Below are 15,541 nucleotides of genomic sequence, written 5' to 3'. Positions count from 1 at the left end.
CCAGTTTGTTTTTAATGTCCTTTTTTTGAGGAGATTTCTGGAACTCTTTTTCACATCTCTTGTAGTCATCGTCTAGTACTTTGAAGGCTTGCCTTTTCTTTGTATTTCTTTTCCTTGTATAGTTTCCTTGTATAGTCTATTATCAAACCTCTGGCACAGGCCTTCATTGTGTCCCAAAGATTCTGCCTTGATGTATCTTCTTTTCTGTTTTCTTTGAAGAAGAAAGCCAGTTCTTTCTCCATTTTCTGTACAAAGTCCTTCTCTTTTAATATCGTATTGTTTATCGTCCATCTAGATCTTCTCCTTTGTCCTTTCCATTTAATTGTCATTGGATTGTGATCCGCCCAGGTATTTGTTTCTACGTCAGCCTCCTCTGTGTTACAAATCAGTTCTGTTGTAATCCAAATCCTATCTATTCTTGAGCATGAGGAATGTCTATTTGAGTAAAAGGTGTATTGTTTTCTTGTGGGATTTCTTTCTCTCCATACATCTTTTAAGTCTATTTCATCAGTCATTTTAAAAAAGGATTTTGGAAGAGTCTTTCTATTTAATTTTGTTTTCTTTGATGTTTTGTAATCCATATTTTGATCTACAATCCCATTGAAGTCCCCCATCATACAAATATTAACATATTAACATATTAATATTTTGCAATAGTAATGAAAAATCAGAAAAATCAGAAAAATATCTTCAGGCTCTTGTATGCCCTAATCCAATTGGTCCAATTGTTTTAAAGAAAAAAGAAAAAGAAAAAAGGGGGATAAAATAAAAAAAATAAAAAATAGAAAGGAAAACTTTTTATAAATCAATCACAAAAAGGAAATAAAAATAAAAATAAAAATCTTCAGGTTCTTCAAAATCCAGCAAAGAAAAAAAACAAAAAGGGAAAGGAGAAAACCAGAAGTGAGCAACTATGCATGCATCCACAAAAAAAGGAGAGTAAAAAAGGTACAGGGCTCCTTTAACAAAAGAAAGAGGAAAAAGCCAAACCTCTTCTACAAACGGCCTGAGACCAGCTGAAAATAATTAAGTAGAGAAGAAGGAAAGGAAGAGTATCAAAGGAGGGAGGGAGACACTGCCACCAATAAAGTCTCAACTTTTACAAGATGAAAACTTTTTCAAGATCACTCTAGGCTTTCTCTTTGGTGTTCTATTTTCCTTTCAAACCAAAGTTCCGTGCATAAATGATATCACAAAAAGAGCAGCTGGTGTAAACATACCTCCATGCTCATTCTATTATCATTCCTTGGCTAAACGTTATAACCTTGGAGAGAGCAGCTATCCCCAAAACACTCATGCAGAAGGAAAAACAGTGTTTCCAAGCCTCTGGGTGGCAGTGCTACTTATCCCCCCACCCCCTTTCCCTTTCACTCCCCTCCTTTTACGCTTAAAAAGGGGGATTCAAGAGTGAAGAAAAACAATAAGACATTAAGCATTAAAGCATTAGAAGAAAATAGGAGAAAGAAAGGGTGGGAAGGGCTTGAGCAATAAAAATTAATTGTATCAATGTATTCAAAGGAAAAAGAGGAGAAAATAAAAGTCAGTCCGGTTGAAAAGGTAAACTGCATTTCTAAAATCCATTCAAATTCCAACAATAAAAAGGAGAAAGAAAAAACCGTTCAGTTTGACTTGACTTGGCTTAAATTCGTGGCTTATTCTCTTCAGTCTTCAATTTTAACTTTTATTTTCACCTTTTAGGGTGTGCCCTCAAATAGCAAAAAAGAAAAAAAATTCTCACCAAAACGACACACTTCTCTCCTGCCCTGGATTTTTACATAGCCGATCAAGGGAAAGTGTGTGTGCTACAGCATGGCTCTTTGCCTGGCTTCCTGCCTCCTCCTGTGGTCTCCTCAGTGCTCGCTCATGCTCTCCCTCCCCAAGTGTAGTGACTTCCTCCCCAGGCCCCCATCCATTTCACACACACAAACACACACACACACACACACAGCTGAATAAAGCTATGCAAAAATCCACCCCAGCTTCACTGATTACAAGTTTGAAAAGGCTCCGCCTGCAATCAAACTACACTTGAGGAGGGAGAGCATAAGCGAGCACTGAGGAGACCACAGGAGGAGGCAGGAAGCCAGGCAAAGAACCATGCTGTAGCGCACACACTTTCCCCCAGCCCCTTTCTTTCGGAAGGCTCCTCTCTGGCTTCTCTGCCTCTCCTCCCACCCCAGCCTGCCAGCAGGAGGTGAATGGGTGGGCTTTATTGTGTTCCAGGCATTTCCCACCCAGACAGCAGGCTGCATTTGCAATGGGGGAGGTGTTTGGGGAAGGCAGCAGGGGAATGGGGGGGTGGCAGAGGAGCTGCTTTCAAGCCATTGGAAAAGCTATCCAATCCAACTTGTAATCAGTGAAGCTGTGTGTGTGTGTGTGTGTGTTTGTTTGTTTGAAAGAAAGAGAGTGAGTGAGTGAGTGAGTGAGTGAGTGAGTGAGTGAGTGAGTGAAGGGGGTAGGAGAGGTAATCCAATCCAATTTCTGTGTGTGTGTGTTTGAGAGAGGGGGGGAGAGAGGGAGGAGGGGAAGGGAGAAGAAAAAGAAAGAAGGAAAGTTCTTTTGCAAAGGAGAAAAACAAATGCTGTCGCTTTAAATCGGAACTGAGCATGCCTGGCTGTGGAATTCTGGGAGTTGAAGTCCACAAGTCTTCATAACTTTAAATTGAAAAGGTGCAGGAAAGAACAAATTGGTTATGTGGTTATATGTTATACTAGAAGGCCTCCAAGATCCCTTCCAACTCTGTTATTCTACCCTCTTATAACAACAATGGAAGGAGGATGTGTTGAGATTGTGTTGCATTGTAGCTGCAGGACAGGGTTTGGCAAAGCTATCTGCATGCAGGGCCAGCTCAAGTTTAAATCACCAATTGCCCCCCCACCCCCCACCCCAGCCCTGCAGAGCCTCATGGCATTCAGCCTCTCCAGCCCCCAAGACTCCTCCTGGGGGAAGCCCAGATGATTCTGCAGGTCAATCCAGGGAAAGGCTGAGCTCCCGGATTGGGGGTGGGGGAGCCGGAGAGGTGGGGAGGGAAAAGCTCCTTGGGCTGGAAGGGGGAGGACCTCGCTTGCTGTCTCTCCCAGATACGGGCAACAGCAAGGGGGGGGAGGAGTTCTGGAGATGACTTTCTGGGCAGGGGTCTCAGCCTCTGCTGGGCTAGGTCTCTGCTCCGATCTCTATGGGCTGAGCAAAGCAGCCCCTTCCCCAAGGTTGCACCCCACGGAAATTAGGGGCTGCTTATTGAATTTCTTTCTTTGCCTGGAAGGAAAATGGCTCCGGTGTCCAGAATGACCTTGTATTGCAAAAGTAAAATTTTTGGATAGAATTTAATTCTATTCTAATAGAAAACGCCCTTGACCCATCGTGTGGGTTGATAGCACATCCTAAATTTCAGCTTTCTTACAGTTGGAATTCATCAGGGCAACCTCAGAAGCAGTCCAGAGCCCTGGTGCTAATTTAACCCAGCCGTAATTGTAGTTTCCCAATCTGTATTGTGCTTGAGTAGAGAGTCCTTTAGGTAAGACGTTGAAAAATGACATTTAGGCTTTCTTTTGAATGAGCCCCATGATCCACGCCTTAACTTTATAAGCCCCCAAAAACAGATTCAACAGTTATGAACCTCCGTGGCAGTTCTGATCCCAGGTTTATTTCTTTTTATTCTACCACTAGCTGTACCTGGCCACCCGTTGCTGTGGCCCAGTCTGGTTAAATGGAAAAGAAAGAAAAGAGAAAGCGCAAATCCCCCGGCAGAGGCGGCCCACGCATGGAAGTGACCCACGGTTGCCCTGCAAGAGCTGCCACGGAGGACGCCCCCACAGGCCCCAGCCTGGCCGAGCTGAGGAGGAGAGGAGGAGGAGTCGGGCGCCGCCCCCGACCCGGCTTCCCTCAACGATGGCAGCGAGAGGAGGCGGCCGGCTTCCCCTGAGGAGCAGGAGGAGGAGGAAGGAGCTGCCCATGGCGATGCGGATGCGAGGCAGCCCCCGCTGGCCGCGGCCCCATCCAGAGAAGTCATCACCACTGTAGTCGCCACCTCATGGGGCACCCAGCGGCCGCCCCAGCCCAGCTGTGTCTCAGGCTGACACCTCCGCCACCCCATCGGAGCCGCCTTGGCGAGGCCATAGCTGGCTCCCTGTGAGAGGGGTGGAGAGAGCGTGCACTGCTGGCCGGGCTGAGGAGACACTCCGCCTCCATCTCCTCTGGAGCTCCACTGGGCTGGGCGGGGGAGGCTGGCTTAAGGGTGGGAGGAGGTGGCCGAGGAATGGGGCAGGCACCGCCCCGCCACAGACAGCAAAGGCCTGGTGGGAGAGGAGGAGAGAGAGGGGAAGGGGGAGGCCAAAAGGCTTTGGCTCCCCTTGGTGGAAATGGCGAAGCTCGTCGGAGGAGGGGCGGAAAGGGGAAAGGATGCAGCCGCAGTCCAGCCACACATATAAAGGGGCCGTCGGGACGAAGCTGGAGAGAGGCCGAACTGTTCCGAATATCGAATATACTATACTCAAGAAATGAACGCTATGGTGTATTTATTTATATAGATGATTTTATGTTTTTGGAGTTTTGGGGTTTGTGCAATATGAGCTTTGTGTTTCTAAAAGGGTTTGGATGATTCCCTGCTTGCAAATGGAGCCAAACTTTCTCTAGGGTCATTATCTCGTTATCTCTATCTGGTAGGCATGTGGAATGAGCCTCAGGCAGGTTTCTTTGTTAGCAGAAAGAAATAAAAACAGCACAGCAATTTAGGGCTAGAAGGCTACTAGGAGGTCATCTAGTCCAACCCCCTGCTGCAGCAGGAAACCTTACATTGTATGGATTATTTTGGTGCCTCTAACAGAGAGGAAAATTGCCAGAAAGGAGAAATAGTTTCGTCTCAGGGCTCGTAAATTAATTATGGCAACTCTTGGAACCTTCACAACAAGGCTGCCATGCAGAGGAAGGTAGAGATAGTCCTTGACTTATGACTACAATTGAGCCCATAATTTTGGTTGCCAAGCAAGGGCGTTGTTAAGTGAGCTTCACCACATTTTACCCAATCCATGACATCTCCTGGTGAGTGACATCAACTTGGCCACTCCCAGCTGGTCACATGACTGCCAAGCCACTCCCACAAAACAGGCCACACCTAAAGAATAGGTTCTAAAAAAAATTGAAACCCACCACTGGTCTAAGTGCTATTGCTATTGCTATTAACAATAACAACAATAACAGTATTTGTACATCTTGGAAATCTACCAACCCGAGAAACAGACTCAACAATCATCTTACCATTTTTAAGAAACAGATGAAGATGAAGTTTCGTTGTGATCTGGATGGACTTAATTCTTTCAAGAGCCCTTTTTTCAGTCATTCATGGGATCGATAATAATAATAATACTTCAGTGCAATAATTCAGTAATTCGAGTACTCAATAAAAAGTTCCATTTGTACTCAGCACTTGTATTCATTTTATTGCCAATAAAAGGATGACTGCGGAGATTCTCAGTCATCCGGGTCATGGTTGCCTCAAGGATACTTTTTTCAAAAGGCAACAAGCCTTGGTTTTTCCTTGAAGACTTTTCACTTCTCATCCAAGGAGCTTCTTCAGTTCTGACAGCTCATTCCCCACCATCCACTCAGAACTGAAGAAGCTTCCTGGATGAGAAGCTGGTGCTTTGGAGAAGAGGTTGACCCCGTCTTCTTCGTGGCAGCCCCTGAGATATTGGAACTCTGCTATCATATCACCTCTCCAGTGGTGAAATTCAATTATTTTTACTACCGGTTCTGTGGGTGTGGCTTGGTGGGCGTGGCAGGGGAAGGACACTGCAAAATCTCCATTCCCTCCCCACTCTGGTCCTAGCCAGAAGTAGCATTTGCTGGTTCGCTGAACTACTCAGAACCTCAGCTGCCGGTTCTCCAGAACCTGTCAGAACCTCAGAGAAAGTGGGGGGGGGAGCAGGACCTCAGGAGAAGGTTGCATTGTGTGTTTGGTGACCAGGAAGTCATCTGCAGACCCAACACCCTCTTCCCCCTGAGGCTTATTGAGGGAGGGGCCCTGGAGCCCCTGGGAGAGAAAAGCCAAACTCAAGACAAAGGCAGAGCAATAGACTTTATTATCAAGAAAGAGGGGAAGAGAAGCAAGACTAGAGGAATCGACTTCTTGACCTCCAGATGGTCTTTGTGGCGAAGAAGTTTTGCGCATGGAGAAGGTAGATTTCAAGATCTCAGCTCAGGTTTCCAATCAATGGGGAGCCCCTCTAACTCCATCTGCAGACGTGGCTTAAGAGGGTTTCCATTTGCAGAGAAAAGGACGTTTGTGGTTACAGGATAGATTAACCCAAGTCAAGTACTCTGAAAGAAAAGAACACGGGAGGGGGTCTCCTTTAGAGCCTGACGTACATAGGATTTGGCTACTTGCAGAGTATCCTTTCTCACCTACATCTGCCTGTCCACTCATGGGTGGTTTCAAGGACAAATAGCTCCAATACACAGAATCTAGTCAACTAATGGTCAAAGCTAAATTGGCACTAGGTAAGGCTCAACAGAGCTCAAGAGGACTAGACTTAGGTCTCTGGTGGTGACACAAAGACTTCACACAGATGACATGTTTAACTCCACCTTCCAGCTCAGCCTGCTCCTCTCCTACAGGTGGGGGGGGGGTGGCATCCTGCAGCTCCCCTCATCTAAGCACTGCCATCTGATGGGATCCAGGAAGGGTCCATTCTCGGTGGCTGCCTCTCTGCTCTTGAACAATCTTCCTGCTGAGCTACAACAGACTCGACTCTTTCATGAAGGCACTCAAGACCCCGGTCTTTCCTCAAGCATTTGGGCCTCTGCTTGGGGGATTCTGGGAGCTGAAGGCCACGCTTCTTAAAGTTGCCCATCTTGAAAAACAAGGCATTAATCTATTCTGTTCAGACTGCAGTTTTGGCACATCTGGCTTCCTTTTTAAAATGAAACACAGTGGATCTTTTAGGTTGTATGTTTATTTTTGTTGCCATGTGCCACTCAGAGTCCCCTTGGTTGAGCCGGGTGGCCAGGGAAATATAAATGTCTGAAATAAAATCAGGCATTCACAAAACCTCTCCAGCTTTGACAGTGAGGGAGAAGTAGCAGGAAGAAGCAGTTAGACTGGGTTGCCTCTGGGCTGAGATGAGGAACTAGCCCTTTCTTTTTCTTTAGGAATTGCTAACTTTGGCCTTTTAAGGTTCCCCAATAAATACTTTAAATCATCCACCTCAAAAAAGTCTCCTTCAGGTTGAGCATTATTCCCAGGATCTGTATGGATATCTCCCTTCCCTTTTTCCCTTCCTTTTCCTTTTTCCCCTTCCATTCCCTTCCCATCTTTTCCTTCCTTTCCCTTACCATCCCTGTCTTCCCTCCCTCCCTCCGCCTCCCCTCCCCTGCTTTCCTGGAATTACAGATGCAAACTCCAACCATACTAAGGAATGAAAACTTTTCATACTGACCAGAAGGTTTGAGAGTGACACAAAGGTAACTTTCGCCTTTGGGTTCGGAAGAGGCCCACTTTCTGTACCTGGATAGTGATCCATCAACCCAGCGCCATCCAGTACTCTGTGCCATGTAGAATAAAGCATGTTGAGGTGGGTGAGTGGGAGACACAGGGGAGGGGGGAGATAGAACATTTTATTTTCCAATTCTGAGTTTAGTTTACGTTAATCCAAAGGGGGAAGTCCTGTTGATTAGGTCTTTGTGCAAGCATGCGCCACACGCCTCTTACAGAGACTCAGTTAGACTCTTTGGGTGCATGAAGCAGTAGATAAGTCCAAGCGCTACTGCTACTGCTCTCACTCTGGCTATGCCCAGAGTCCAAGGTCTCTGGGGCTACAAGGACACTTGAACCTTTGAGCCATGACCCAACTAGGAAACATCATCAGCACTAGAAGGGCGTATGGGAGGAGGAGGAGGAGGAAGAGGAGGAAGAGGAGGAGGAGGAGGAGGAGGAGGAGGAGGAGGAGGAGGAGGAGGAGGAGGAGGAGGAGGGCTGTGTGGTCCTTGGTGCTTTCTAGGCTTGGTGGTTTTCTTGCAGACCTTTCATGACCCCTAGTAGGGGAGATCATCAGCACTAGAAGGGAGGATTTACAGTCAAGAAGTACAGAATACCCCAATCAAGGAACTCTCACCTCAGACAAGCAAAGTAAACAACAGCCTAATAAAGGAACCCCCACCCCCATCAACACTGGCAGAGCAAGCCACTTGTACGTAAACAGAGAGCAAACCCCCCTCCCTTCTAGCACTGAAGTTATTACCTAGTTGGGTGATGAGACTTTTGCAAAAAAGGAGAGGGGGGGAGGGAGAGAGCATGAAGGACCCCACAGAACAGTTACTTCCCTTTTTGGGGGGGTGGAGAATTTTGCTCCTGTGAATAGCCAAGTGGCTCCCTTCATGTGACGCTGGTGCTTTTAGGTTTTATTTTCTAAGAAAAGAACTTTGCATTTCCAGCAGTTGCATTCAGACTCTTTGTCTGTCTCATGAAGATCATTTGAGTTCTAGTTCATTTTAAGATGTATGGACTTTGACTCCCAACTTCTAGGGACTTTGACACACTATGTGTGTTGTGTATATATGTACGTTTGGTGTTGTTATATATTTTTTATGTTTTATGCTCCATTGTACGCCGCCCCGAGTCCTACTTGGAAAGGGAGCGGCTAATAAATCCAAATTTATTATTATTATTATTATTTGAGAGTTGAACTCTATAGCGCTTAAAATGGGTGAGGTTGAGAAACACCACTCTAAGGTATTACATTTGGGGCAAAGTCTGGGAAGAGTGGAGGATGGGGATGGGGGGCCTGGCGTGCTACGGTCTGTGGAGGTTGCAAAGAGTTGGGCATGACTTAGCAACGGAACAAGAACAACAAGGGTACTCTCTATGCCAGTTTTGCACTCCTTCATTCAAAGCAACGATGAAAATATTGGCAAGCCAAAGATCCAGGATTAATTCTTGTGGTGTTAACTAGGATATTGTGTCCAGTTCTGGCAATTGTATTTTAGGAAGGGCCTTGACAAGTTGAAGAGTCTCCAGAGCTATCAAGATGATAAGGGACTTAGAAAGAAAACTTTGGGAGAACTTTAAGTTGGAAACATGACACGTTTGTCTTGGAGACTGAAAAATATGATATTCAAATCTCTTCCAATTAATTCTCAAGACTCTGTGAGACACAATTAAATTGCTGATTGGAAATTACTAGAGTACTGTATCCTTTCAAATGCTTTACTGAAATCAAGATATATTACGTCTGCTGCATGACCCTAATCTACTAAACTATCTGAGGAAACAGTGAGTTGAAGACAGTTGGGCAGGGTTTATTCCGGACAAATGCCTACAGGCATCTGGGAGTTAAGACATTGTCTTCAAAGTGCTTATTGTGATCAATCTCTTTATCATCTCCTCAAGAATCTTCCCAGGTATCAATATCAGACTGTCTACAGCTGCATTTTTGCATTGTGCTTTTCCCCCTTTTAAAGACAAGGATGTATTTTTTCTCCTCTAAGTCTGCTGGCAGTTCCAACAGTCTCCAGGATTTCTCAAATTCACAAAAGTTCATCCCAACCATCAACTATTTCCTTCAAAACCTGAGGACTTGAAGTCCTTCATCAGATGAAGGTGTTTCCTGACCATATTTCCACTCATTTCAGCTTTCAACTCTGCCCCTTCCTCCTGCTCTTCACTCTTCCCTAGTAGACTACATGGATTTCATATTGAAAAACACTGAGCCAATTTAACTTAAATAAACCCAATTAGCTATAAACAGGATTGTCTAACTCATTAACATGGGACAAGACCACCATCAGGGAATGGAGATGGAGCAAGGTTGCTGGGCTTTTCAAGGATGACGTAAATCATCACTCAAGAAACATCTGTATGGAGATCACTTCCGGTTTCCAAAGGCGACGGACGTTGGTCCGCTGCTCGCTTCTCCGGTGGGCTCCTTTTAGGAGCACAGGCGGTTTTGGAGGGACCACCTGCCATAGGGCGGCTTGCTGGAACCCCCGGATCGGCGGCAGCCATGGGGGGGTTTCCAGCTTCGCCTCAGGAGCCGGGGAGCGTGGGGGGTGCATAGCAGCACCTTCGCTGAATGGATTCCGGAAGGAAATAGCTAATTAGAAGTAGCGGCTGAAGTACTGGAGGTGAGAAGTTCACTCCAATCTCCCTAACCCCTTTTAATTGATGAGCAGCAGCTTTTTGTAAATTGTGGATTCAATCTATTTGAAATAGGAAGATTGGAGGGGTTTTTTTTACCCCTCTCAGGCAAAGCGGCATTTGGACTATCTCTCAATCTCGGAATGGAGAGAGAGAAAAAAGTTGAATTAGTCACTTGTACTAACTATGTGAAAAGATTTACATTACAATTGCAATAGGCGATTGCTGAGTTGTTTTAAAAACTTTATGGAAATTTTTGATGTTCTGCTCCCTGGTTCCCTGTGAAAGGGGCAGCCAAGATGGCCTGCTTCCGTCTTCTTCCTCGCACTTATAAATGAAATCTGACTTTTGAAACTACCTTTGAAGAAAGTCTGGCTTTATATTACTATTCCCCCTGAAGGACTCCTGGAGCTTCTCCTGTTATGTGGTCTTTCTGGACATGGATTATTTGATTTTTTTCTTTCTTGTGACTTCTTGGCTTGGAACTGTGACTGAGGATTAACTTTCACTTTTGGATTTGCCTGTCTTCTTGGACTCGCTCGGCTGCATGCTTCACAGATGCCATTTCTTTTGCAAAAGTTTTACAGTTATCTCTGAACTCAGACAAATGGGGCCCAGAAAACGACCTTCAGGCAAGGCAGCTTTGGCACCTACATCTTCTACATCCAGCCCAATGACTCAACAGACAAAAATTTCATCATTCTCACAACAAGAAGGGACTGGAGAGAGTTCAAAAGACTTATCTGTTATACAAATGTTCCAGGCTCTTATGCAGGGACAAAATGAGTTGAAAAAAGAGGTGCAGATTTTAGAGAACAGCTTAAAGGTACACAGCAGCAAACAACAGAAAATAAACAAAGGATTGGTGTGCTGGAGGAGGATGCTGCCGGGCTGGGGGAGGAGGTTAAGGCAGTCCAGAAGGGGAATACAGAATTGGAAAATTTTATGGTAAAGATAGAACTTGAAAGAATGTCCTTCTTTCTCAGATTCCAGAACCTACTGGATACCATGTTTCTCCTTATCTTTTATGTTTTTTCTTTTCTTTTCTGTAAAAGTTGTAAGATTTGGAGAGATTTCTACCCCTAGAAACTTTTGGAGCTGCCAAAAATTTTTGTATATCCATTTACCCTTTCCCATAAATGTTTAAAAATCAATTAAATTCTTTAAAACAAGAAACGTCTGTATGGAAAACAGCTGCTAATTGCTCAGAGGCAGGAGGACCAAATACTCACCATAGAGGACCCTTCCTCTCGGCTGAGCCCAATCCAGACGTAATCATCCTCTATGTTTTCCTTAGCGACATAGGCACCAATGATTGCTGCCTGCTTGTCATTTCTGAAAGATGCTAAATGGCCTTTCCAATTGTGCTGACACTCTTGCTGCAAAGAGAGAAGAACCAAAACCATCTTAGCACCCGCAAACCATGTTGTCCCCCTCATGTCTGCTACTATCCCGGTCTACCAACCCAGGAACTCTGCAGTTGGGTTAGACAAGGTCCTCTCAGCCATGTCCCTCCAGTAGAAGTTCTCCTAAGAGGGGCTGCAAATGTGAGCATGATTTTCTTGCCCAACAAGGAAAAATAAGGAATATATATATATATTGGGGAAGATGACTCTCCCGCTTATGAGTGGGGTATGAAAGTGGTGTCAGCAGTAAAGTGGGACATACAAAGGAGGTGTGGGAGAGAGAGAGAGAAGAGGGGAGGATGTTGGTGTTGGTGTGTGGAAATAAAGAGACACTCTTAGAGACAAGGGGCCACTTTGAAACAAAATGGCGTGAACTTTTGAAGGCTCTCATTTAAGAACCACAATTGGCCTAAGCAACTGCAACTGCCATAAGTGTGAGGATTGGCCATAAAGATACCTTTTCATCACTGTCATAACTGAGAATGGTTGCTAAGTGAGGACACTTGTTACCCGATTGTTGACCTTGTTCCCACAACATAGATAAGACAATAGCTGAGATGCACTACATGTTAAATCACACATGATACCCAATCCCATGTAAATGTAGCAGTTAGATGTAGACTGGAGTTTTACTTCCTTTAACAAATTTCACTCAGATTTTGAAGTGAAGCCATGCCGTTCATCCCATTAAACTGAAGGGAATTCAAGAGAATTATTAAAATATTTTATTTTACTCTTTCTTGCAGACTTTTAACTCTTTTTTTAGGAGAAGCAGGTGCTCTTCATTTAAAAAATGACACAAACTTTTTGACATTGTGAAGTTGGAAAACCTCTGGGCCGAATTAAGGGAATTCTTCCCGCTCAGGTGAGTTACCTCAGCCTCTTGAAATGTGGACTTATCCTCATAGAACTTGTAGCAATTCCAGTTGCTTCCATCTTTAAAGGCAAAGGTGCCAGAAGGACAGACACTCCGGCCACGAGGACCTGCTGGGAGAACAGAATAAAAATGGACTTTATCTTCATGGACATTAACAAGGTTGAGAGATCCTTGAGCAAAAGAGACGGTTATAACTATTCGATAAACATTCGAGAGAAGAAAAATATTTTATTCCATGAAGGAAGGAAACCATTTAAATAGGAGCCAGCCGTGGGCAGAAGCTGCCAAAAAAGCCAATGCAGTCCTAGGCTGCATCAACAGAGGGATAGAATCAAGATCACGTGAAGTATTAATACTACTTTATAATGCCTTGGTGAGGCCACACTTGGAATACTGCATTCAGTTCTGGTCGCCACGATGTAAAAAAGATGTGGAGACTCTAGAAAGAGTGCAGAGAAGAGCAATAAAGATGATTAGGGGACTGGAGACTAAAACATATGAAGAACGGTTGCAGGAACTAGGTATGTTTAGTTTAATAGAAAGAAGGACCAGGGGAGACATGATAGCAGTCTTCCAATATCTCAGAGGTTGCCCCAAAGAAGAGGGAGTCAAACTGTTCTCCAAGGCACCTGAGGGTAGAACAAGAAGCAATGGGTGGAAACTAATCAAGGAGAGAAGCAACTTAGAACTGAGGAGAAATTTCCTCACAGTGAGAACAATTAATCAGTGGAACAGCTTGCCTCCAGAAGTTGTGAATGCCCCAACACTGGAAGTCTTTAAGAAGATGTTGGATAGCCATTTGTCTGAAACGGTATAGGGTTTCCTGCCTAGGCAGGGGGTTGGACTAGAAGACCTCCAAGGTCCCTTCCAACTCTGCTATTGTATTGTATTGTATTGTATTGTATTGTATTGTATTGTATTGTATTGTATTGTAAGGCTGGAAGGAGCGACATAACTGAACGAGTCCATTGGGATTAGGATGGATTTTTATCAGTCTGATATTTGTAACTGGAAAAAAAAGTAAAGTGGGATTATAAATATATTATTTTCCTTATATTATGGGTTCAGTGGGCAATTAATTTTCCCAAGGGGCCACATCAGAAATTGGGACTGTTGGGGAGGTCTGAACCAATGGGGGCTATGAAGGTCTGTAGGGACGCAGGAACCCACATACACAAACTGAAAACAAAAAGTTGCCTTCAGGATAAAAGCAGTGCAGTTGTATTGCGTGCATGATGTACACTGATTTGCATTTGATTCACGATTTCCGACTGACCTCACGTGGGCCAGACAGAGAGAGCCAAAGGGCCAGAGGTGACCCAGGGGACGTAAAATGCCCAGGTCCTGTTCAGTGGACAGATGCCAGTCTCATCCTGTAGATACCAGTCTTTGGTGTCCATATAATGAGGCCCGGAGGCCTTCTGGAACTCCATGTCTTTCTTAATTCATCTAAATGGATCATAGCTAAAGTAGAGGCTCTCCCATTAAGAATAAAACATTAAAACAAACCAAGGACTAGTTAAATGGGGACCCATGGGGAAGCAGGATGGAGGTGGGATATATCAGCTTTGCTGGCAACAACTTACCTGCCCAGGTAAGGCTGCCCAAAAGGCCAAAGATGAAGCAAGTGATGAGAAGCATCTCCAAACCTGAGGAGGGAAACAGAAGTTGAGAAGAACCTTGGATGTTCTCCAACCACACCAGGTCACCCTCTTTCGGGTGCCCCTCCCCAGAAGGAAGAACCGAGCACTCATCTCAACCGTGAAACCCACCTGTTCATCTCTGGATTGCAGCCCCCTCCCCTCCCTAGAGCCACACTGAGCAATTGGTAGAGACCCCGGACTGCCAGGAATCACAGCCCGTAATTCTCAAAATGTTGATCCTGAGCTTCTTGCTCTCCTAGTTGGTTCCCTCCATTGTGACCACTAGGATCTGGTCATAGTTGGTGTGGTCCAGAATGTTTGGATGGTGTAAAGTCAGAGCAGGCTACCCCATAGAAGAATTTGGAGAAGGACCCTTTGTTAATCCCCAGCCCCAATGAATTCAACGCCTAAATGGAAGGGATCCTTGTTTTAAGTCCCGCCCCTCTTGATTTTCCTCTTCTCTTCATCTCTTCTATGGGCAAGAAAAGCAATTCTCCCTGCCCCTCCCCCCACCTTTTAAACCTGTGAATTGGCTGCCAGAAATGGAGAAAGAAAGACATAAACACAGACAATGCAAACCATCAACCTCTTAGGAGAGAGACAGGATTTTCAGTCGCTTATAACACAAGATGCTATGATCCCTCATCCATCAAATAAATGACCTCTTTTATCTTTTTCTCCTGGAATTCTTGCAAGAGAGGTTGAAGAATTTCAAACTACAGGCATTTTTAAAAAGGGGGTGAAGGTTTTACATCTGAATAAAATATCCTGATTTTGTTGAAAATCCTTTTAATCAGAGCAAGAGGCATAGATACATACATAGCTGTGAGATCCAAAGTGTCCCTGAAGCTATTGCTATTAAAAGTATTAAAACTTTTAAACATGAACATTGACAACCAATATAAACAAATACAAAGTTAGGAAGAAAAAAGAAGAAAGAAAGAAAGACCAAAGGGAGGGGAGCTAAAGAAAAATAGAAAAGAAAAAAGATGTTAGCAGCTTCTGATATTCTTCACAGCAATTATAAGTACAAATATGTTATAATCCCCCCCCCCTCTCTCTCTCTCTCTCTCTCTCTCTCTCTCTCTCTCGTTACACCATGCTACTCTTCTTTCTATAATCTGTGACTCTCACCTTCAAAGAGGGATCCAATCTGAAGGAGAAATCCTCTAAATCACCAAGGTCTCTTTTCCAGCTTATATACCTGAACTCACAGGATCACACCCTGCGGGGCAGGATAAGGAGATGCAAAACAGGATGGGGATTTCTGGAAAGCAGCTGTCGTCCACTTCCTGCAAAGGACAGAGAAACCTATCACTCAGCTGCTTTCTCCAGCCTCTTATTATTTTATTATTAAGAATCCATTAAAGATGTTTGCTCTTGGACAGATCAGAGATAATGATTGCAATGGTTTATGGTAGATTAGAAGTCGTTGTGGACTGTCTTATGTGTTAATTACAAGAACAGATTGTAATTAGAGCGCTTT

At 44.6% G+C, this 15,541-nt stretch overlaps 1 protein-coding gene across 1 annotated transcript; it reads right to left on the bottom strand.

The window, feature by feature from the left end:
* Positions 1 to 6,128: 6,128 nt before the first annotated feature.
* Positions 6,129 to 15,320, bottom strand: LOC309394047 (snaclec coagulation factor IX-binding protein subunit A-like). Its single transcript, XM_081956734.1, has 6 exons — positions 15,190 to 15,320; positions 13,999 to 14,061; positions 12,410 to 12,522; positions 11,362 to 11,508; positions 7,434 to 7,539; positions 6,129 to 6,315 (listed from the first exon to the last, which is right to left on the bottom strand). Exons 2-6 carry the CDS (start codon positions 14,051 to 14,053, stop codon positions 6,245 to 6,247), a joined length of 492 nt encoding a protein of 163 aa, XP_081812860.1. The 5' UTR covers positions 14,054 to 14,061; positions 15,190 to 15,320; the 3' UTR covers positions 6,129 to 6,244.
* Positions 15,321 to 15,541: the final 221 nt, after the last annotated feature.

The sequence above is a fragment of the Natrix helvetica genome (assembly GCF_964273705.1).
Source record: "Natrix helvetica genome assembly, chromosome: 6".
NCBI lineage: Eukaryota > Metazoa > Chordata > Lepidosauria > Squamata > Natricidae > Natrix > Natrix helvetica.
The sequence above is the reverse complement of the archived record's forward strand: the minus strand, read 5'-3'. Positions and strand labels throughout refer to the sequence as shown.

Coding starts and splice junctions, on each gene's coding strand:
- LOC309394047 (XM_081956734.1), bottom strand. CDS start 14,053: ATGCTTCTCATCACTTGCTTCATCTTTGGCCTTTTGGGCAGCCTTACC. Junction 11,509..12,409: donor CCACATTTCAAGAGGCTGAG/GTAACTCACCTG, acceptor CTCTCTTTGCAG/CAAGAGTGTCAGCACAATTG. Junction 7,540..11,361: donor GAGAGGAAGGGTCCTCTATG/GTGAGTATTTGG, acceptor TACATGGCACAG/AGTACTGGATGGCGCTGGGT.